Genomic DNA, 23,349 nt, shown 5'->3' with positions numbered 1-23,349 from the left:
CCTATGTAACCTAGGCTCTGATACCAACTTGTCACGACCCAAACCCTGCTCTGGTCATAATGGCGCCTCTCGTGAAGACAAGGCCAGCCAACAAACCCATATCACCTTTTCAAAAATAGTTAAACATGATTTAATGATATAATTAACGGAAGCACAACCCGACACAGCCCTAACCGGTGTGTCACAAGTCACAAGCATCTACTAGGGTATAAATACAACTAAAAGCCTGGAGTGTACAAATACAGACAAATGAAATAAAGAGAGAGAAAAGCAGTGCTGCGAATGCCGGCAGCTACCTTGCTAAACCCTGATGACTCTACCTCCGATCAGCCAAAACATACCTGAATCTGCACACAAGGTGCAGGGAGTAATATGAGTACTCCGACTCAGTGAGTAATAATAATAAATAAAGACTGAAGGCAAGAAATCACGCAAAAACACAAGGTATTCCATACTGAAGTAGTAAAATCACTTTAAACAGTAAAGCAGTTAGAAATCAAGTGAAAATTCCTTTTTTTCCAACAAGTAAAACAAGTAATTTACAAGTGAGTAATAAAAATGATAGAAATGTAAATAGTCCCTCGGGAAAAACATGTACAACAAACCGCCCCTCGGGCATAATATCAACAGAACCAGCCCCTCGAGCTCAATATCAGAACAGTGCCAGCCCCTCAGGCTCAATATCAGAATAGTAACAACCCCTCGGGCTCAATATCAAACAGTAACAGCCCCTCGGGCTCACTCTCAGAATAGTATCAGCCCCTCGAGCTACCTCACAATCACTCATATCAGCCCCTCGGGCATAGTATCAATCACTCAGAACAATGGGTACCCGCGCTCACTGTGGGTGTGTAGACTCCAGAGGGGCCCCTTACGGCCCAAGCGCTATATCAAGCCACCTCGTGGCATCATCACTCAACATATCCTCACATCACTCAAGCCACCGCGTGGCATATAAAGTATCTCAGGCCCTCGGCCTCATATCACTCGGTCTCACATCACTCAAGCCACATCGTGGCATAAATAGTATCTCAGGCCCTCGGCCTCATATCACTCAGCATATCCTCACATATGGCCCTCGGCCTCACTCAGTCCGGAAATCATCATATGCCCCTTGGGCATTTGTAAAATAGTAGCTCTCAGCCCAAAATACCTTTTAGAAATATCATTTGAGTTTTCAAATCTGCATAAAAACGGCTGAGTTTGTAAAACAATAATTATCAACATGACTGAGTTTAAATATAAATCAAAACAGTGAGGAAATACTGATAAAAATTTCCAAGGATTCAAATAATTGGCACGAAGCCCAAGTATGACAATCAACCCAAATCATGATGATTACAAATAAGTTTCAATCAAATATGCGGTAAAATCATCAATCAGGACGAACCAAGTTACAATCCTCGGTAGTAAAAGACCCCACGCTCATCATCCAGCGCGTGTCTCACCTCAATATAGCACTACGATGTGCAATCCAGGGTTTCAAACTCTCAGGACATCATTTACAATCATTACTCACCTCGAACCGGCTAATCCTCTAGCTCGCGATACCTTTGTCTCTCAAATCGACCTCCGAATGCATCGAATCTAGCCACAATAATTCGATTTAGTTAATAAAAATTATAGGAATTAATTCCATATGAAATTCTACATTTTCCATTAAAAATCCGAAATTGCACTCAAAATTCGCCCGTGGGGCCCACGTCTCAGAACCCGACAAAACTTACGGAATATGAAACCTCATCCAACCACGAGTCCAACCATGCCAATTTTACTAAAATCCGACATCAACTCGACCCTCAAATCTTCAAATTAAACCAAGAGGGTTTTCAAGATTTTCCCAACTAAAATCACCAATTAAATGCCAAAACTAGTAATAGATTCGGGTAATCTAACCAAAATTAAGTTAAGAACACTTACCCCGTTGTTTTCTCTGAAAATCTCCCGAAAATTGCCTCTCCCCGAGCTCTAATTTAGTAAAAATGGAAAATGGATTTTCAGAACTCAACATTCTATCCAGAATTTCCGTGGTTACTGTTCACGCATTTTACTGTTCACGGGTATTGTATACAAGGTACTGTTCATATTTACTGTACATTGGTACTGTACACGGATACTATTCATGTTTACTGTACATGGTACTGTACACGGATACTGTTCATGTAGGTGCGGTTACTGTTCACACGTGCGAAAATGCAGAAACTGCCCAGAAAATTGCAGCAGCTTTTCTTTTCACTAACAAGGCTCTAACTCCATCATACAAACTCGGAATTCGATGATTCTTATTCCTATAAGTCACAAATAATAATACGAACATATCCCTTCAGTCAAAACTCAATTCGGAGCTCATTTGCTCAGTTCAATACCCATTTCACTTGTTAAATAATTAACTCATGTTTCGTGTCAAAAACCCAAACGCGACTTGATGAAATTAGACCAAACTTTCCAGATCAGTCCTATAATTAATTATCAAAATTTCGGAATTCTCGAAATCAAATTTCGATCTGTAGAACTAAAAATGGACCTTTGGATCATTACATGCTTATGCTCGAAACGGCAAAATCTTCCAAAAACTCTTCCAAAATATATCCGAGCCTCATGGGACCCCGACCAAATATGCTAACACACCCCATGACATCATTTAAACTTGTTCCAGCCTTCGGATTGCTGAAAACAACATTAAAATATCGAATCACCCTCGGATTCAAGCCTAAGAATTCCAAAACTTCCAAATTCCAAATTCAATCAAACAGTCTATCAAACCTCGTCCGAATGACCTGAACTTTTGCACACACATCCCAAATGACATAATGAAGCTACTGCAACTTCAGGAATTCTATTCCGACCCCTATATCAAAATATCGCCTATCAACCGGAAAACGCCGAAATCTCAATTTCGCCAATTCAAGCCTAAACCTTCCACGGACTTCCAAAATGCATTCCGATCACGCTCCTAAGTCCCAAATCACGTAACGGAGCTAACTAAACCATAAAAATTCAAATCCGAGATCAAATACAAACAAGTCAAATCTTGGTCAAACCTTTCAAATTTCAAGCTTCAACTAAGAACTGTTCATCCAAATTCATTCTGATTAACCTAAAACCCAACACCAACGATTTACATAAGTCATAATACACCACACGAGGTAAGTCATGCCCGAGAACTGGCGATCAAAGTGCAAAAGCTCAAAACGACCGGTCAAGTCATTACATTGAACTTCAACCGTTGAAAATGGCAACTTCCTTGGCAATTTCAAAACATTCAATAAAGGTTCTTCAACTTGGGTCTCATGATCTTTACATTGTGTTGATTCATTAGTTTCTTGAACTTTATCAAGTTCTATTTCTCCATTATAATTTCCTTCTAAAAGAAATTCCCTTTCCAAAAAGGTTGCTCCTCTGGCCACAAACACTTTATGGTCAGAAGGGTGATAGAAATAATATCCCATTGTTTCCTTGGAGTACCCAATGAACCTACATTTATCAGATCTTGCGTCAAGTTTATCAGACAGGAGTCTCTTAACATAAGCTGGACAACCCCAAACTTTAATATGTTTAAGGATAGGCTTATCTCATATGGTGTTGTAGAGACTGACTTAGTGGGAACTTTATTAAGTAATTATGTTGCTGCTCCAAAGCATATACCCATAAATGTATTGGAAGATCAGTGAACCCCATCATAAATCTCACTATATATAATAAGGTTCAATTTCTCCTTTCAGACACACCATTGTGTTGTGGTATTCCTGGAGGTGTCCACTGTGAGAGAATCCCATTCTCTTTGAGATATCTGGTAAAATCTTCACTAAGATATTCTCCTCCTCTATCAGACCTTAGTATTTTGATACTTTTACCAGTTTGCTTCTCAACTTCACTACGGAACCTTTTGAACATTTCAAAAGATTCAGACTTGTGTTTCATAAGATACACAAATCCATATCTTAACATATCATCAGTGAAAGTGATGAAGTAAGAATATCCACCTCTAGCTTGAATTTTCATGGGCTCACAAACATCTGTATGAATTAGTCCCAATAATTCAGTAGCTCTTTCTCCACTTCCAGTAAATGGAGATTTGGTCATTTTTCCTTTGAGACAAGATTCACAAGTTGGATATGATTCAAAATCATATTTGTCAAGGTACCCTTCCTTGTACGACTTGTTAATTCTTTTCTCTCCAATATGACTAAGCCTACAATGCCAAAGGTATGTATGATTTACTTGATCATCTCTTTTTCTCTTAAGACTTGAAACATGCATAATTGAATTAGCATTCACATTAGGTAAGACATAAACATCATGTTGGAGATAGCCATTCACATATAAATTATCACCATAATAAATAGAGCAAATACCATTGCCTATATTTATGTGAAAACCACGTTTATCTAACATAGAAGCTGAAATTATGTTCGAAACAAATTTAGGAACGTAATAACAATCATCCAACATAAGTACATTGCCCGTAGGCATTATTAAAGAAATTGATCCTACAGCTATGGCCGCAACTGTTGCACCATTTCCAACTTGTAGATTAATTTCTCCTTTCTTCAACCTTCTACTTATTTGGAACCCCTGCAACATATTGCAGATGTTATAACCACTGCCAGTATCTAATACCCACAATGAAACATCAGTAGTAGTTAAAGAAACTTTAGAATCATTTTTCAGTTGAGCCTTACCTTGTTTCTTATCATTTAGAGTTGCAGGATACTCCGGGCAGTTTCTCTTCCAATGTCCTATCTTCTTACAGTGGAAACACTCAGCGTCAGATTGGTCGGCTTTGCCTCTTTTGCCTTTGGGTTTGGTCACACCACCCTTAGGCGCAATAGGTTTCTTCTTGGGTTTAATTTTACTCTTACCCTTCTTCTTAGAAGAGTTTCCAACCAACATGACGGTTCCTTTCTTCTTCTCAGATGCAAGTTGATTCTCATAATCAATCAGCATGTTGAGCATCTCATGAAGATCACAATCCATTTTATTCATATTAAAATTAATAACAAATTGTGAAAAGGATTCCGATAGTGACTGCAAGATCAAATCTTGAGAAAGCTCTTTACCCAGTTTGCACCCCAACTTCTCAAGTTCTTCAATAAGATCAATCATACGATTGACATAGGGTCCAACTGGAGAGTTTCTAGTCAATTTGGATCCAAATAAAGCCTTAGATAGCTGGTATCTAGCTATCCTGCTTTGTGTACCAAACATCTTCTTAAGATGTTCAATGATTGCAGTTGGATCCATATCCTGATGTTTCCTTTGTAGTTCAGAATTCATAGAAGCGAGAATGATGCATTTGGTAGTAAGACATTCTTCCAAGTATTTCTGATAAATCTTGGTGGTTACTCTTACCAATTGTATCCCCATACAATTTCCTTAAATAGTTCTATGTCAAATAGTCCCCTGGTAGTCAGGTCGATCCTATTGGCATAGTTGAGTTCAACCATCATGATAGCAAAGAACTTATTAAATTTTATACTCCCCCGGGTAGTCCAGGCATCTAGTGTAAAATTGAATAATTCTTTCAATTCATACATCTAATGCAAATAAATAATTTTAACATATTCTCGAACTATAAGTCTCCTGGTTGTCAGGACGCTCCTTATAAACAAGAAGTAAGTAAAATTATTTACTTTGATGGATAGCTCTATAATAAAATATCTTATATTTTATTATTCAAGAACTCAAATTTTTAGTAAGAGAGAATTGTTACTAAAATAATTTTTAATAACATGAAGATCAAATCTTTTATAGCATGTGAATTTAGTTCAAGTTGTCTACATGCTTAGTCCTAAATTAATTTACATCACATGTAATAAATAATTCAAAATTATGTAATGAACAAGCACATGACATAAAAACGAAATTCAACATCCTCTAACATATTTATCTTATATATATTACATAAAAGAATTCATGCTAGAATATTGTTATTAATTAACATCTCATGAACTAATAACAATTAAAAATAACCATAGAATCATGTAACCTATTATAGATTCACATTGTATCTAATACAAAATTTCAAATTCAAGTTATAAACTATCTCAATAGTTATATGAATGCATAATTTATCCACAATAAAATAATAGCAACATTCAAATGATTTGACTATTGCATAAAACACATGTATTATGATTTGAACTCTTCAAATATAATATTAAAATATTTCGTAAATAAATTTTAGATACAATAAACCACGGCTCTGATACCACTGAAGGATTGCATATAGGCGTTCGTAACACGCAGCGGAAGACAATAACAATCCTAGGAAGATCTTTTCGTGTTTAAAATTTATTTACATGTCAAAGATCGGATCTAAGACGTACCTGGTAAAGAGTGTCTCGTTTCAAAATTTCTTCGATAGTGCGAAGACTCTATGCGTATCCACACCGAGACCGATCCTTGCTATCAATTCTTTGATCAATGAAAACCGCGAACAAATTAAACGAAATATTTTGTTGAAATTTTTCTCAAAAAACTTCAACTAAAATAGAAAGATCAAGAAACTAAGTTTTCTTGTCAAGAATATTTCTTGGTTTTTGTGGCTTCTTAAAAATTATATCACTTGTTCACCTTTTTTTTGGGTGAAGTACGATATATATATATATATATATATATATATATATATATATATATATATATATATATATATATATATATATATATATATATATACACACACTCAAGCACCAAATTATTAATTTATGTTAAGAAACACGTGAAGACCGTTGAGGATCAAAAATCAAAATTGGATTCTTATAATTTTATATTGTAAAATACAAATCCTATTCATAATAGGACTAAGCAGCCAACAAATCCTTTTGACCTTATACATAAACTACTAATCTCATTCTTTGAATTTGATAGCCGACGTGAAGATGTTGTCCAATTCTAAATTGGACTTTTCTTTCCAAAAAAAAAAAAAACGAATCCCATTCAAATGGGATTGTGGTTGCCGAAAAATTAGACTTTGCATATTCAATCCAATTTGGATTCTAAAATCCTTGATGGTATTTTACTATAGAAAATGACATCTCATTCTTAAAAGGATATCACGTTGTCGGCGATTCCTTTTCTGGACGTTTACTTTGCTAATCCAATTCGAAATTGGATTCAATCAAAGACTTCCATTAATATTTTATATAAATAAATATTTGTTATATATATCACATATATTTTCAACCAAGAGATATAATTTAATTTTTATTCCAAATAGAAACTTCAATTTGTTCCCAACATTAATTATATCCTCAGTGTTAGCAAAGAATATAATAATATTTCATTTGGACTAATAACTAAATCTATTTGACTAATTAAATTAAATTCCTTAATTTAATTATCAAATAATAAGTTAATTAATCCTTTAGCAAAGATCAGAGCACTCGTAAGTGTGCGACCCCATAAGTTCAATACTAAACCGGTAGTAAATTGATCACATCAATATACTAATCAAGGGTGGCGTCTAGCAACACTCCTTAACGACCGGATAGTATGAAGTATACAATTTACTCTCAAGAACCAGTAGAAGAATAATGTAGTAATTCATTCTGTCCTTATAGCTCTGGATCACCCTAGGATATGGTTCAACTGTCAAATCCTAATAGGCGACCAACTATGTGTTCATGTCAAATATAATCGACCATTGAATGACCTAAGAAACTCATTTCTTCTTTCATTCTATTGCCTTGGCCAAGGTCTTAATTTGGTCATTTATAATTCATGACAACATGGAGCTTAAACTCATTACCAAGAGTTGATAGATTCCATCTTGATCCATCACTAATTCTACAAGTATTTAATCGTACCCAATATCCTTTCAACTATCGCCCTAGGGCCATATGTGTCTGGTATCAAAGCACAATAAATAACTTGTCAATTACTATGACGATCTCAGGTCAAAGGAAACTCTTACATCACATTCTTCAAGAGAATATACTATTGACAGTTTATGGTAATTCTAACCACTAGGATTTATCCAATGAGTCGGTTCAATGATCATATCTTTATATGCATCATCTATTTATGTGATTTAGTTAATGAGATCAACTAATCTTTATCCCATAAAGACGATCACATAAATATTGATCTAACCGGATTACTAATTCCAAGTTAATAATCCTACGATCAAGAACAAATTTAGATTAAATTATAAGAGACTTTGCTCTCATTATCATGATCTCTATCACGATGACAAATCTCAAAATTTAATCAAGGACCTTATCAAATTAATCAAATAATTAATTAATAACTATGATAAAAGAATATCAGGTGCCATATATATTTCATATCAAATAATGTTCACAAAATATGTTCAAATCATCAAATATGATATTGGATCTAGGGCATATATACTATATCCCTAACAGTAATAACATAGAAAGACCAAAATTAATTGCAGAACAAAGAGCAAAAGCGTGGTATGATGGCCCCCAAGGCTTTGTTCATAGTGGTAATAGCGCAATGCGTGATTGTGTGGGTTTGACTCATGCCAAGGGTTCGAAGCCTCTCGGGGATTTCTAGGTTATAAAAAAAAGTGTGGATTGATGGCCCCCAAGGCTTTGGTCATAGTGGTAATAGCACAACATGTGATGTGTGGGTTTGACTCATGTCATAGGTTCGAACCCTCTCGGGGATTTCTAGGTTATAAAAAAAAGTGTGGATTGATTGTTTTCTATCACTGGAAACTTGATGTTATTGGAACAAGAAAGCAATAAGGTTGACGATGAGAATGTACGACCAATTTATGTACCTTGTGAACTGTAGCATTGCTGCCCAATTGAAGCCATCAATTATTGATTGTTTTCTCCATATTCCACTCTTGAAGACAAGGGTGATATCAAGGGGAAGGATGCCATCAGTTGTTTCTATTATTCCAGTCTATTGCCCCTTCACTTTGAAAGATGAGTTAGTCAGTTGAAGGAACTGCACCTTTTTGGCAGAATAAACAAATTGTTTGCGGTCAGTAGCTTGGGACAGGCATACGAATGTGGTGCGAATGGATTTCACATTGGTGAAGTAGGTTAAATGCTTCCTTTACAAGTTATAGCATGGCTGAATTAAAAAGCACTCTTTGTGATAAGAATTCCTTCGTCTACTCTCTAGCTGAGGGTCTATCGGAAACAACCTCTCTGTCTACTCAGGGTAGGGGTAAGATCTGCATACATATTACCCTCCCTAGACTCCACTTGTGGGAGCTCACTGGGTTTGTTGTTGTTGCAATGGAAGAAAAGCCAGAGAAAGAGGAGTTAGAAGATTGTGAATCATTTGAAGTTGAAATATTTCATAGAAGTGGTTAACAACAATCAATGGAACTTGATGAATAACATGAAATGGAGATTAAAAAAGGCTTTCGTAGCTCTCTCTGGTGAGGTGAATAGTCCTGCTAGTTAAGAATGGAAGCTCAGTGCCTTTTGTAGTAAGGCCAAGAAACAAAATAATATCAACATTGAACATATTTTGACTGTTAACTGTGAATCTTACATCAAGTTAGTTAAGCCAATGGTGAACATTGACATTGCTAGAAATTAAGACATGCTTGGTTATAGAATTGACATAACAGTTACTTCTTGGGGCATATACAGAATTATGGCAGCAAATTATGAAGACATGGTTGGTGATATGGCAGAGTCTAGGGTGTGATCATCTTGTTCATCAAAAATTTCCATCTGATTTATCACGAATTTCATTTGATCCGGGAAGAGATAATTCACCGTTTTCATACCCTTGAGGAAAAGGGTGCTTTGAACCGATGGGCATTGATACAAACAAATCTTGAAAGCTAAGATACAACAAGTGAAAATGCGCTAGAATTGGAGTATTTGAGAAGTTGTTAGTTTAGTTAGTTGGTAAGAGAAGTTATAAAGTCTTGGTTAGTTACATGCCATGTGAAGCAGTTATCTCATTGGGACTCTCATGCTGTCTTCTATAAATCCTTTGTACAAACAGTTACACTTTAGTCAGTGAGTATACAACTTCCTTTGGATCATGATATAATCTCTTCCTCTTGAGCTGAATTCTCGGAATGTCATATTCCCTGAGCAGTTCTTTCCCTTCTCAAGCTATTGAGCTTCTGAAGTTTCTTCCCCATGTCTTCTTGTTTGATTATTTGTATCAGCTACTAGTAACTAGGAATGACAATTCCAAGATTGCCTTTTGGAATATAGCATTTTTCTCTGTTGAAAGCAAGCTTTGGTGCATAACATCTCAAATCGTGCATTGCTTAGCTGTAATATGGTGGTGTGGGCTTCTATTTATCTCCAAGTCATTTGATGTATGCTTCCTTGAAAGACAGTGAAGTATCTTATTTGTTGCTCCTATTGGCACTTTGGTAGTTCTCTTTGATCTCTTTAATTCCAAAAGAATCTTGCTGAACTAAACGACTTCAGTTTCTTTTTAGGAAATCTTATATTCCTGAAACTTGAAGATGAGCCTTGACGTAACTGGTAAAGTTGTTGTCATGCGGCAAGGAAGTCATGGGTTCGAGCCGTGAAAAGAGCCTCTTGCGGAATTGTAGTATAAGATTGCGTACAATAGACACTTATGATCCGGCCCTTCCCCGGACCCCGCGCATAGTCGGGAGCTTAGTGCACCGGGCTGCCCTTTTTTTTATATTCCTGAAACTTGATGCGTCAATAATCAAAAATACTTAGAAGGAGGAGATCTCTTTGTTTCTCTTCTGTTCCATTTAACCTAAGAATCCTATAGGAACAGCAGTTTGCATGGCTTTCTCCGGATCAACTTGTCTTTAAGTATGAGTTGAAGTGGCATCAATTCATTCTTTTGTTCGCAAGCTGCTGATGCTTTTTATGTTTATAACAAGATTCAGTGTTCAAGTGTCATGTCAAGTATATAACTGATTAACTATTGGATTAGCTTTCCTATTTTCAAACCGCAGCATACATCTGGTTACTGTCATGCGGGGATGCAGAACTCTTGGAATTACAAAGACTAATCCATCTAGGATTTGTCTTTTTAATGAACTAACACTCTCTTTGACTTCTTACAGATTGTCACTGACATATTTCTGCTGCTCAAAATCTTATACTCATGTTTATGCTATTACCGCAAGGTATCATATGGATTACGAAAAACCCTGAAGGTAAGGGTGAAATTCTTAGTAAGTACTCGTTGCACAGTGTCTGGTGTGCAATAAGATTCTGAGATAATGTGAATTTCTTACATGGAATGCTGCTTATATATTTTAATGTAGTCTATTTCACAAGGAAGCTTTTGGCCTGCTCAATAGCTTTTCTATGGTTCTGACAACAGGGTGGTCTCTTTATGTTTTTTCTCCACCTATTTTTTACTCTCTGTTCTAAATAAATGAGAGATCACAATTTTTAATTTAAAGGCAAGGTGCTCTTTGTCCATCTTTTATTCAAAATTGTATTTCACGAATTTGTCTTGTGTTACGTCTCTAGTTTTATCTATTTGGTGAACTTTGCCTTAAGATAGAGTCTAACCTGCTTAATTTTCAGGAAATCGATCTTTTTAGTTCCAACGTTGTATGCATCCATGAATGGAGCGGGAAAAGATAATTATGAACTGAGGTCTGGTACAATGAAAGCCCATCTAATATAATTAGTAAGTTTATTTTAGGGATGAACCAGTGTATGAGAGGATGATAAGCATTTAAGTACGAAGAAAATCGTATTGGAAATAAAACTTTTTTTGTGTGACTATTTTATAAACAAGACAATGACCTGTACTTACAGTCCACTTGACTGGAAAACATGGATCCTGCCGGCACGAAGACTGGACGAAATAAGAAGAGAATTTAGAGATGATTTCCAGGAGAGTTGTGCGGATTAGTAAAAGTCTTTATTGTGATTTGCATGTGGAGAAAAGGTCTTAATTGTTGTTCCGAGCCTTTCTGAAGATGGAGAAATCGATGAAATGAAATTTTGGACAGATGATGGTGACAGATGGTGTGAGAAAGGACAACAAAGTGCACTAAGCTCCCGCTATGCGCGGGGTCAGGGGAAGGGCCGGACCCCGCGCTCGAACTCGTGATCTTCTGGTCACATGACAACAACTTTACCAGTTATGCCAAAGCTGCCCTTCATATGGTGTGAGAAAGGCTTGTAATAATTATTAGGGTTAATTAATGGCAAAATACATAAGTTACCCCCCGAACAATGACCCAAATCCGTGTTACACACTTTCTAGGAAAGAATATTACTTTACACACCCAACCTTTCTAAAGTGTATCTAATATACACTGCTTTGCCCACGTGGATAGTGCGTGTTTTTCCCAACAAATGAGTCGCGTGAACAGAAGAATTTTGTGTCAGATGTCAATTTTTTTTTAGTTTTTTAAAATTTTAAATTGAGTCATCTTCTTCCTTTTTAAAAATTCTGTCATAGCTACTCCTTGAGCTCCACCACCCGATCTCCTTCTTCTCAAATAGATATACCACGATTTCTTATATCTGTTCTCGTTGTAGAGAAGCTTAACTTGAGCTTTACCCATGACGAAGTCAAGTTTTCAGGAAGCGAGAATTTTTCGAAATATTTTCCAACCATTAAAGCTTAGCTCAAGATTTTGCACATTCTTTAATTTTATTAATGGATGATTTTTTAAATAGTTGACTTGTGGTGATGACAGTTAATGGCGGTCGAACTTTTACAGAAGTGAAATGAAATTGGATCTGAGCTCAAAAATTTTGATTCAATTTCAGCAGAAAAGATGGAGTTTTGGGTGTGTTTTTTTGGTGATTTTTGTTAGTTAATGGTGGCTTTGCTATTAAGTAAAAGGTGGAGGAAGAAGCTATGGTGTTTGATGGTGAGAGAGGAGGAAGACGGCCATGGTAGTTTAGATGAGGAAGATGAGGGGTATAATTATAATTTTAATTATTTTATTTTTTAAATGACATGTGTCACTATTTGATTGGTGCGTGATATTGCACATATTCTGAAAAACTGGTTAAGAAAAAAGTGGTGTGTCTTAGATACACTTTAGAAAGATTGGGTGTGTAAAGTAATATTCGTTCCTAGAAAGTGTGTAACAGGAATTTGGGTCATAATTCGGGTGACAACTTATGTATTTTGCCTTCTTTATATTTGTGAAGCAAGGTAAGTACAAAAATAGACATAAAAGTAGGCCATTCGGACATTTTTCTCCCTTGACATTATTGAATGACCTTGGTTTTATAGTCTAAAGGTTATAACATGGTGCATTATTTTACCATTTGTGTTGAACAAGCAGAAATGCTAGATTAAAGAGAAACTAGTGGGCAAGAAATGACCTAAAGAAGAAGGAGAACTATGAAGATGCCGAGAATGTTCTCCCCAGACAATGTAGTTGGTTTGGTGGAGGAACAGAAGTGAGAGACTGAGGATGAGAAGTGGAAATAACAAACCATTGCACTAATTTTGAGGACTTGGAGCCTAATAGGAGAGAAGAAAGAAAAGTTGGACTCAGTTTTATCCTTTCATCAGTTTAGCAAATTATACCCATTAGCAAAAGGGAAAGATACAGAATACTCCTCCGGTTCAAAAAGAGTGTCCACTTAATCCTTTTTTTTTTTGGTTCAAAATAAGTGTCCACTTAAAGGAAGAATTAACCTTATTTTTCCAGAATTCCCCTTATTTACATATCCCTAGAAGTCTTTTAAATTACTTCAATTTTCTATGATATCGTTAAATAGTTTCAACAGTTGGTTATTTGAAGTTTGAGTGTCATTCAAAATTTTACCATTCCACGTTTATTTACAGATTCCGAGTTTGGTTCACTTATGATTTGGTCTAGGCATTTAAAATATATTCAAGGCATCTAAATATATGGACATTTTAATTAAGGGTAGTTTAGTCAAATTACCTTTTTTTTTCCTTTATAGGAGTTAGTATTTTCTTAAGGGACGTGCAAATGACTTATTTTGAACTGGAGGGAGTAATAAAACAAAAAAAAAGGAAAGTGAAAATCAAGATGTTATGGTGAATTTAATTAGCAAACTTCAGAAGCAGTGTACAACTCTGTTAGTGAACAAAAACTAGTTTTGGTATCAAACTTGTGTTATTCTGCCTGTATTTGTAAATAATGATTCTGGAAATTAGAACGTTAGCTTATAAACGTAAATATAAATAAAACAGAAATTAATTCGAGCCCACTGAATTCACAGTGTTTCCTTAAGGAATTTAATCCCCTCCTAGTACCCAAGGTTATGGATTATTTCCTCCCAGGATAGAACGAATTACACACTGGTGCAGCGGTACTTCAAACCCCAGTGTTTCAGCGAACACAAAGTTCGGCAGCAAATCACACTTACGGATGCTTTGTTTGTAGTTTAAAACAATGCAGAACAAGGGAGGAGAACTCAGAAGTCGAATGGAAATTCTGAGAGGAAGGAATGCAATTTATAGCCGATGTTGAGTTCTTTCTGTGTGTCTTCAACAAGCTGCTTGCACCATCTATTTATAGTGCAGTTAGCTGCTAAACACGGACCCGCTGCCACTCATTTAGTGGAGCACTTAGCCATGGTGGACGGAGCACCAGACTGCTAACTAATGGAGCAATCACTTGCTATTATGGAGCAAGCATTTGGCAATGGTGGGAGACGCATTAGCCTACTGGAACAAATCCACGGATTGGAACATATCCGTTACAAACACGGATATTATTACGTTAATATTTACTATTAACAAATAAATTTGATCCAAAAAATTAATCAATCAATCATTTGACCAAATCCGAATCCGAATCCGAAGCCGAAGCCGTAGCCGTAGCCGAAGCCAAGCCGAGCAAGCGAGCGACGATGATGGCGCGAGGCTTGCCTTCTTCCTAACTCTTTAAGAGCTATATGAAGTGCATTTGTATATAAACCCACCAAACTCTTTTTCCTCTACCAATGAGGGACAATGTCTCGTTAAAAAGAGTGGGAAACTTAAAATTTTACTCAAAATTTTTATTTCCCTCCATTTCTCATTCACCCTCTTTTAAAACCTTTCTATATTAAAAAGAAACTCACAATCCTCCACATGAATGGGGAATGGCTATATCATGGAAGTATGCATGAAAAACTTATGTGATTTGCAAGCAAGGATTAATTGCATCTGGATAAGTAGGTTTCCCTTTGAACTTTCCGTAGTGAACTTATGTCGGATATACTCGGTCAATCGGTAGATTTGATATCTTTGAACCGTCGAACTTTAGTGTATACCTAGACAACCATAAGTTACACAATCAATCCCTTAACCGTCTTTGGTTCTCATTGTTGTGTTCGTTTCAACCATGAACACTGCCTGGTTTCATAAGTGCGTATAGAATTGGCCTTGCAAAATTCTCCTTGAAGCGGCTAACACTTCACACTTACATAGGTGATTCCTAAACGTATCATCCCGTAGATACACTATTTGATATACCATGTATCAAATTTAGAAATCATTAAAAAGCCTTAATGCTTTATCCTTGGTACTGAACATTGTCTCATCACGAGAATGGACCAAATTTTTTGTTGACAATGTTGAACCGTCATTAATGACTTTGTTTGATCTCCTTGAACCTAGATCTTGGGATCTCTAGTCTTCTAGGTAGAGTTACCGCCACAATGACTTGTTCTCGGCCATAGTCTCATTCCCCTCGATGATTTCTCAACTACCTCTTTAGTTAGGCCTTATGTAAGTGGATCCAACACATTATCACTTGACCTTACATAGTCAATCGTGATAATTCCTCTAGAGAGTAGTTGCCTAATGGTTTTATGTCTTCGTCGTATATGACGAGATTTACCGTTAATATAACGCTCCCAGCCCTTCCAATTGCTGCTTGGCTATCACAATGTATGCATATTGGTGCCAACGGTTTGGGCCAAAATGGAATGTCTTCCAAGGAATTCCGGAGCCATTTAGCTTCTTCACTGGCTTTATCTAAGGCTATGAACTCAGCCTCCATTGTAGAGCGAGCAATACATGTTTGTTTGGATAACTTCCAAGATACCCCTCCTCCACCAATAGTGAATACATATACACTTGTGGACTTTGAATCAGTTGAACCAGTGATCCAATTTGCATCACAATATCCTTCAATCACCGCAGGATATTTACTGTAGTGCAAATCAAAGTTTTGGGTATGTTCTAAATATCCCAAAACTCGTTTCATTGCCATCCAATGAGATTGACCTGGATTGCTCGTGTATCGACTCAGTTTACTTATAGCACAAGATATATCTGGTCGTGTACAATTCATGATGTACATTAAGCATCCCAACACACGAGCATAATCCAATTGTGATATGCTTTGGCCTTTGTTCTTTGCTAATGCAAGATTCACGTCAATTGGAGTCTTTGCAACTTTAAAGCCTAAGTGCTTGAATTTTTCAAGTACTGTCTTAATATAATGAGATTGTGACAATGTCAGACCTTGAGGAGTCTTTTGGATTTTAATCCCCATAATTAAATCTGCAACTCCCAAGTCCTTCATATCAAACTTGCTAGTTAGCATACGTTTAGTTGCATTTATGTTGGCAATGTCATTACTCATTATCAGCATATCATCCACATATAGGCAAACAATGACTATGTGATTTGGAACATTTTTAATGTATACACATTTATCACATTCATTTATCTTAAAATCATTTGAAAACATTGTTTGGTCAAATTTCGCATGCCATTATTTGGGTGCTTGTTTTAGTCCGTAGAGGGACTTAACAAGTCTACATACCTTCTTTTTTTTACTTGGAACTACAAACCCTTCAGATTGTTCCATGTAAATTTCTTCCTCCAAATCTCCATTTAAGAAGGCTGTCTTTACGCTCATTTGATGAATTTCAAGACCATAAACTGCAGCTAAAGCTACTAGCATTTGTATGGACGTAATTCTCGTCACTGGAGAATATGTATCAAAGTAGTCAAGACCTTCTCGTTTTCTATACCCTTTGACAACAAGTCTTGCTTTAAATTTATCAATAGTGTCATCATCTTTCATTTTTCTTTTAAAAATCCATTTACACCCCAAAGGTTTATTTCCAGGAGGAAGATCAACTAATTCTCATGTATGGTTGTTCAATATAGATTCTATTTCACTATTGACTGTCTCTTTCCAGAACAATGATTCCGAAGAAGACATAGCTTCTTTAAATGTTTGAGGCTCATTTTCCAATAAGAAAGTCACAAAATCTGGTCCAAATGAAGTAGACGTTCTTTGACGTTTACTACGTCTTGGATCCTCCTGATAAAATGTATTTTGCTTTGTTTCTTCCCCAGGTCGTTTAGATCCTTCACCAAACAACTCACATTCCTTTTTATACGGATATATATTTTCAAAGAACTCAACATTATCTGATTCTATAATAGTATTGTTATGAATGTCGGGAATTTTCTGATTTATGAACCAGAAATCGATATGCTTTACTATTAGTCGCATATCCTATGAAAACACAATCAACGGTTTTCGGTCCTATTTTTACCCTTTTGGGTTTAGGAACTTGCACTTTTGCCAAACACCCCCACTCTTTAAAATAATTCAAGTTGGGCTTCCTTCCTTTCCATTTTTCATATGGAATGGATTGTGTTTTGCTATGGGGTACTCGATTTAGTATTCGGCTAGCCGTAAGAACGGCTTCCCCCCACAAGTTCTGTGGCAAACCAGAACTTATCAATAATGCGTTCATCATCTCCTTTAATAAACGATTCTTTCTTTCTGTAATTCCATTAGATTGGGGCATGTAAGGGGCTATTGTTTGATGAATAATTCCATATTCTAAACATATTTGTTCAAAAGGAGATTCATATTCACCACCTCTATCACTTCTTATCATTTTGATTTTCTTGTTAAGTTGCATTTCAACTTCATTTTTGTATTGCTTGAATGCATCTATTGCTTCATCTTTACTATTAAGTAAGTAAACATAGCAATATCGAGTACTATCGTCAATAAAAGTTATGAAATACTTCTTTCCACCGCGAGATGGTATTGACTTCATGTCATAAATATCTGTGTGAATTAAGTCTAAAGGGATTTGAATTCTTTTCAACTGACTTATAAGGATGCTTAACATACTTAGATTCCACACATACTTGACATTTTGATTTGTCACATTCAAACTTAGGCAATACTTCTAAATTAATCATTTTTCGCAAGGTTTTATAATTAATATGACCCAAACGTATATGCCATAATTCATTTGACTCAAGTAAGTAAGACGAAGTTGAAACTTTATTATTATTTTCAATAACCATTACATTCAGCTTGAAAAGGCCCTCAGTGTGGTAACCATTTCCTACAAATATTTCATTCTTACTTATTACAACCTTATCGAAAACCAAAACACATTTAAAACCATTCTTAACAAGAAGTTCAGTAGAGACTAAATTCTTCCTAATCTCGGGAACATGAAGGACGTTGTTCAAAGTCATGACCTTGCCAGAAGTCATCTTGAGAAATATCTTCCCATATCCTTCAATTTTTGTTGTAACAACATTTCCCATAGAAAGCGTCTCTTCGAGTCCAGCAGAAGCATAGGTAGAAAATGCTTCCCTCACATCACAAACATGACGAGTGGCTCCAGAATCAATCCACCACTCCTTAGGATTTCCTACCAGGTTGCATTCAGAAAGCATGACACACAAGTCATCAACATCATCATGCTTTTCTACCATGTTTGCTTGACCCCTTTTCTTGTCTTTCTTCCGAGCACGACACTCCGTAGATTTGTGTCCGGTTTTCCCATAGTTGTAGCAGTTTCCACTGAACCGCTTCTTGCTTGGGTTATATTTCGGACCAGAAACCTTCTTTCTCTTTTTGTTATCTTCAACAATATTTGCTCCCATTATTGTTGAATTTCCATGGCCTCTCTTTTCAACAGTTTTATTGTCTTCTTCGATTCTTAATCGAACAATGAGATCTTCAAGGGACATCTCCTTTCGTTTGTGTTTCAAATAATTTTTGAAGTTCTTCCACAATGGAGGCAACTTCTCAATTATTGCTGCTACTTGGAATGCTTCATTGATGACAAGACCTTCAATGAAAATTCCGTTAGTAAAATTACTAAAAATTTTACTTTCAACATCAGTATTCTTTTGAAATATACCTTCAGCAAGTAGATCATGAATAATTACTTGCAATTCCTGGACTTGGGTAATAACAGACTTGCTATCTACCATTTTGTAGTCCAAAAATTTTGCAGCGACGAATTTCTTCAACCCGACATCTTCAGTTTTGTATTTCTTTTCAAGCGCATTCCACAATTCTTTTGATGTCTCCACGCCACTGTATACATTATACAGATTATCATCCAGTCCGCTAAGAATATAATTTTTGCACAAAAAATCAGAATGCTTCCACACCTCAATCACGAGAAAGCTTTCATTCTCTGGAGTTTCATCTGGCAGATCAAGGACATCTTCCTTGATGAACTTCTGTAGACATAACGTAGTCAGGTAGAAGAATATCTTCTGCTGCCAGCGCTTGAAATCAATCCCGGAAAATTTTCCGAGTTTTTCTGTCGGTGCTAAAGCCGGTGTTCGACTTGTCGATGCGTTGGTAGTCACCATCGGAACAGCTTGATTTCCGTTGTCATTCGCCTTTTTTTTTGGAAAAAAATGACACAAACAAACGTAGATTTTAATCTCCAACAAAACGCCACAAAGGCTTTACTCTCCAAATGGGAGTACACAAAAACCACAAAGGTTTTAGTTTCCTGAATCCAAATCCAGAATCCATAGCCGTAGCCGTAGCCGTAGCCGAAGCCAAGCGAGCGACGACGACGACGCGAGACTTGCCTTCTTCCTAACTCTTTAAGAGCTACATGAAGTGCATTTGTATATAAACCCACCAAACTCCTTTTCCTCTACCAATGAGGGACAATGTCTCATTAAAAGGAGAGGGAAACTTAAAATTTTACTCAAAATTTTCATTTCCCTCCATTTTCCATTCACCCTCTTTTTAATACCTTTCTATGTTAAAAAGAAACTCAACAACTTGTACACTGTGATCAATTTTGTGGATCCAAATGTTGCATTGTCAGTATTTACATTAAGGAAAATAAATATTCACCCTCACAGCTAAACTGTTGTTTCATTGTTAGGTGATCAACTGGCTACTATCCAGTCAATTATGGCCTGTAATATACTTTCAGGTGCACGGGCTTGAAAGGAAATTTGTTGAAAGTTGTTTCGATGACAGGATAACAACAAAAGGCAGATCATAGTTAATCCCTAGGACTATGTAGCTTGAGAGTTTGAATAGATTTTATTTTGTGAATGTCTGCTATCAATCTGAGGTTTGTTCTTTTGTAATATGTTAAAACCTGGAAAGAAAGTAGAAAAATGCATGGAGCATTTGCTCATAATAAATCCTGAAGAGGAAAGACTCTTGCATTTTCCTTTTTTTTGGAAGTTTCCAGCAAGTAAGAAGAGGATACTGAGATATACCTGAACTTACCTGAGGGTACAGAAGATGAATAGAAGAAAAGCAGTATACTCAATCCATTGTAGAGTTGCTCTTTTCAGAGTACTGCCAAAAGGATCTGAACTAGGAAATGCTTATGTTTCTGACTATATTTTTGAACATCTATCAACTATTTGCTAAGTCGGAGTTGTGTGCTGTACATACCTGACTGATGATTTATTGCAAGAAGAAGACGGAGAAGAGAATTTGGAAGCTGCTATTGACAGTGTCATATCTTTCTGTTTTAGCCTTTTGGGGGATATGTTCCTACTGTGGAAACAACCGCTTGGTTGTTTTCCCTTCTGTTTGTGCAATGCACAACTGCAGTTTTTATGGTAAGGCCGTCTCTCAATATCCATGTCTGACATTGACAAGCTTCCATCAAAGACACACTGTAGCATCATTTCAGCTGCTCCACTGGCCATTTTCTTCTCTCTCTTCTTCCCTGCTATAAAAGGTATCTAAAAGTGTTTGGCTACAGGTAATGTGCTTCTGTGTGTATCAGAGGTTCAAGGAAGTTTGATTCTCTTGAAATTCTTTGTCTTTTTAAGGGTTTATATAGAGCTAACAAGCATTGATTTACGTGTCCAATTTTGGGAATTGGGTAGAATCAACGTTAAAAAATGGTTGTTTTCTGCTTCTATAGAATTCAAGAATTTCTAGTAACGATGTTCTTGTGCATGTAGTTATCTTATGATCAATGAAACAGGCGTTTTTTCCTATGATTCTTTTGTCCATGCTGCAGTCTTGGCATATGTTTGCACGTACTGGTTTGTTTTATATATGTACTTTTGTGTGTGTGTGTAGAGGAACAACTGAAATACTTACATGCTTTTATTGTCTTTTGCTGGTGGCTAGCATTGCTCCTATAAGTCATGAGAATTTTGTGGGATTCTTCTTGTTATTGTAGTTCTCTTGTGATTCCCTCAATATAAGTGTTTTCTCCTTGGAGTTCTCTTCCCTTGACTCTGGGACCAACTTCTTTCTCAGAGATACACACGCGCGGGGGGGGGGGGGGTGATAAAGAGAGAGAATCTTAGTATTTTAATAGTATATTTGATCTGATAGCTTAGTGTTTCTGGGTTTGTACTTAGTACTTAGCAATTTGCATACATACTGGTGTCTTGACTTAAGTAACTTTTTTTGAAAAAGTTCTCTAATATGCTTTTATTCTTGATACTTGGATGAGTCAATTACAATAAGAAACAAGAAAAGTAATCATACGCTAATAATTGGATTTATCAAATTTTTTTAAATTACTGAATAATATAGTTGAAATTTGATACCAGTCAAGCAGGTGCAGGTTCGTTTGTCCTACTTTCATCTGGAAATGACTGTTTTATTAGCAACTTGTTCTAAATATGCAACAAAATTTTATTCCCTTCTACTCATTTTGTGGAGATCCGATATAACTTCTGTTGTCTAATTTGCCTGAGAAGTGTCCAAGTTTGAGTATACTAATCGTAAGACCGTAGTAACTCATACATAGTGATTTACTTGGATCAATTCATTTCATGAGAATATATATAGAAAGTGGTATTGATATTATAGTTTTATTGTCTTTTGTAGTTTTGTCATCTCTGTTCGCTCTTATTTTTTCTGTTGAACATTACAAACCTTCCATTGCCATTCATTTTCATTAATTATAGGTGGTTTCCTACAACTTTAATCGTTAGTTCAAAAGGCAGCCCAGTGCACTAAGCTCCCGCTGTGCGCGGGGTTCGGGGACCACAAGGGTCTATTATTAGGTCAATTGCATTTTGATGACTCGCTTACTTCAGAATGATGCTGTAGAGTCAAGGAGCTGCCTCAACACAAGACAATCAAACTAGTTCAAGGAGATATCTTCAGGATGACTAGCTGAACGCGAAAAAACAGATTAACAACAACAACAACAACAAATCCAGTAGTATCTTACAAGTGGGGTTTGGGGAGGGTAAGATATACGTAGCCTTACCTTTATTTCTGGAAGGGCAGAGAGACTGTTTCCGATAGACCTTCGGCTAGAGAACAACTGAAAAAGAAAAGGTAATTGCAACAAGTACGAAAAAACAGATTACAGAGAGAAAAAGGCAGTAGAGTCGTATTTCATTTCACTGATATAAAAATGGTAAAATTATAGTTTTTATACAGTGGTTTTACAAGATTTAGCAGCTATCAACTACCACTACTAACTCCCGTTTGAAGTTTATGGGTCGCTACAACGATCTCATGTTAGCAACTAGGTTTACAATCAAATATTAATGAAATTTTGAATATATATACAAGGACTGTTCTATTAACAACTAGCTCCAAGGCTCCCATTCTAGTAACAAACTTGTACAATGTGATCAATTTGAGAACTCATATGCTGCATTCTCAGTATTTACATAAGGGAAAAGAAGAGTTCCCCGGCACAGCATAACTAAGCTTCATTGTTAGGTGATGAACTAAACTCAGTATCCAGTCCATATACCTCATGTGCATGTAGGGAAATATGTTGGACTCAGAGGCGGACCCAGGATTTGAGCACGATGGGGGCACTATTGTATGCCACTCTTGTCTAAAAAAAAAGAATATATATATATATATATATATATATATATATATATATATATATATATATATATATATATATTTTCTTTTTGATGGTGGTATGAGAAGTGAAGGAATAAAATTAATTAAATTGACTATTGTGTATTAGTACTAACTATAAATGAAATAAAAAAAAGTAATTTGTTATTAAATATAAATTATATTGCATCCAAAGAACTAAAATATTAATAAAGTTGACTATTATATATTAGTACTAATTTATAATTGAATTCAAAAAAAAAAGTGATAAAAGTAAAAGATAAAGCAATTTGCTATTGAATATAAATTACATTATACTCACAGAATAAAAATAAAAAGGAGGAGAAAAAGCTGAAGGGGATTTCGTTGGGAATTTAAGGGCCCAAAGCAACCACTTCTCCTATCCA

The 23,349-nt window shown here is 36.0% G+C and overlaps 1 protein-coding gene across 1 annotated transcript; it reads right to left on the bottom strand.

The window, feature by feature from the left end:
• Window positions 1-3,073: 3,073 nt before the first annotated feature.
• On the bottom strand, window positions 3,074-20,902 carry LOC142163790 (uncharacterized). The gene is made up of 5 exons (XM_075220929.1): window positions 19,288-20,902; window positions 19,032-19,210; window positions 18,116-18,959; window positions 4,495-5,257; window positions 3,074-3,097 (listed from the first exon to the last, which is right to left on the bottom strand). Exons 2-5 carry the CDS (start codon window positions 19,102-19,104, stop codon window positions 3,074-3,076), a joined length of 1,704 nt encoding a protein of 567 aa, XP_075077030.1. The 5' UTR covers window positions 19,105-19,210; window positions 19,288-20,902.
• Between the last annotated feature and the right edge of the window lie 2,447 nt (window positions 20,903-23,349).

This window comes from Nicotiana tabacum, chromosome 9, assembly GCF_000715075.1.
Source record: "Nicotiana tabacum cultivar K326 chromosome 9, ASM71507v2, whole genome shotgun sequence".
In the NCBI taxonomy this organism is placed as follows: Eukaryota; Viridiplantae; Streptophyta; class Magnoliopsida; order Solanales; family Solanaceae; genus Nicotiana; species Nicotiana tabacum.
This window is presented reverse-complemented; position numbering and strand designations above follow the sequence as displayed.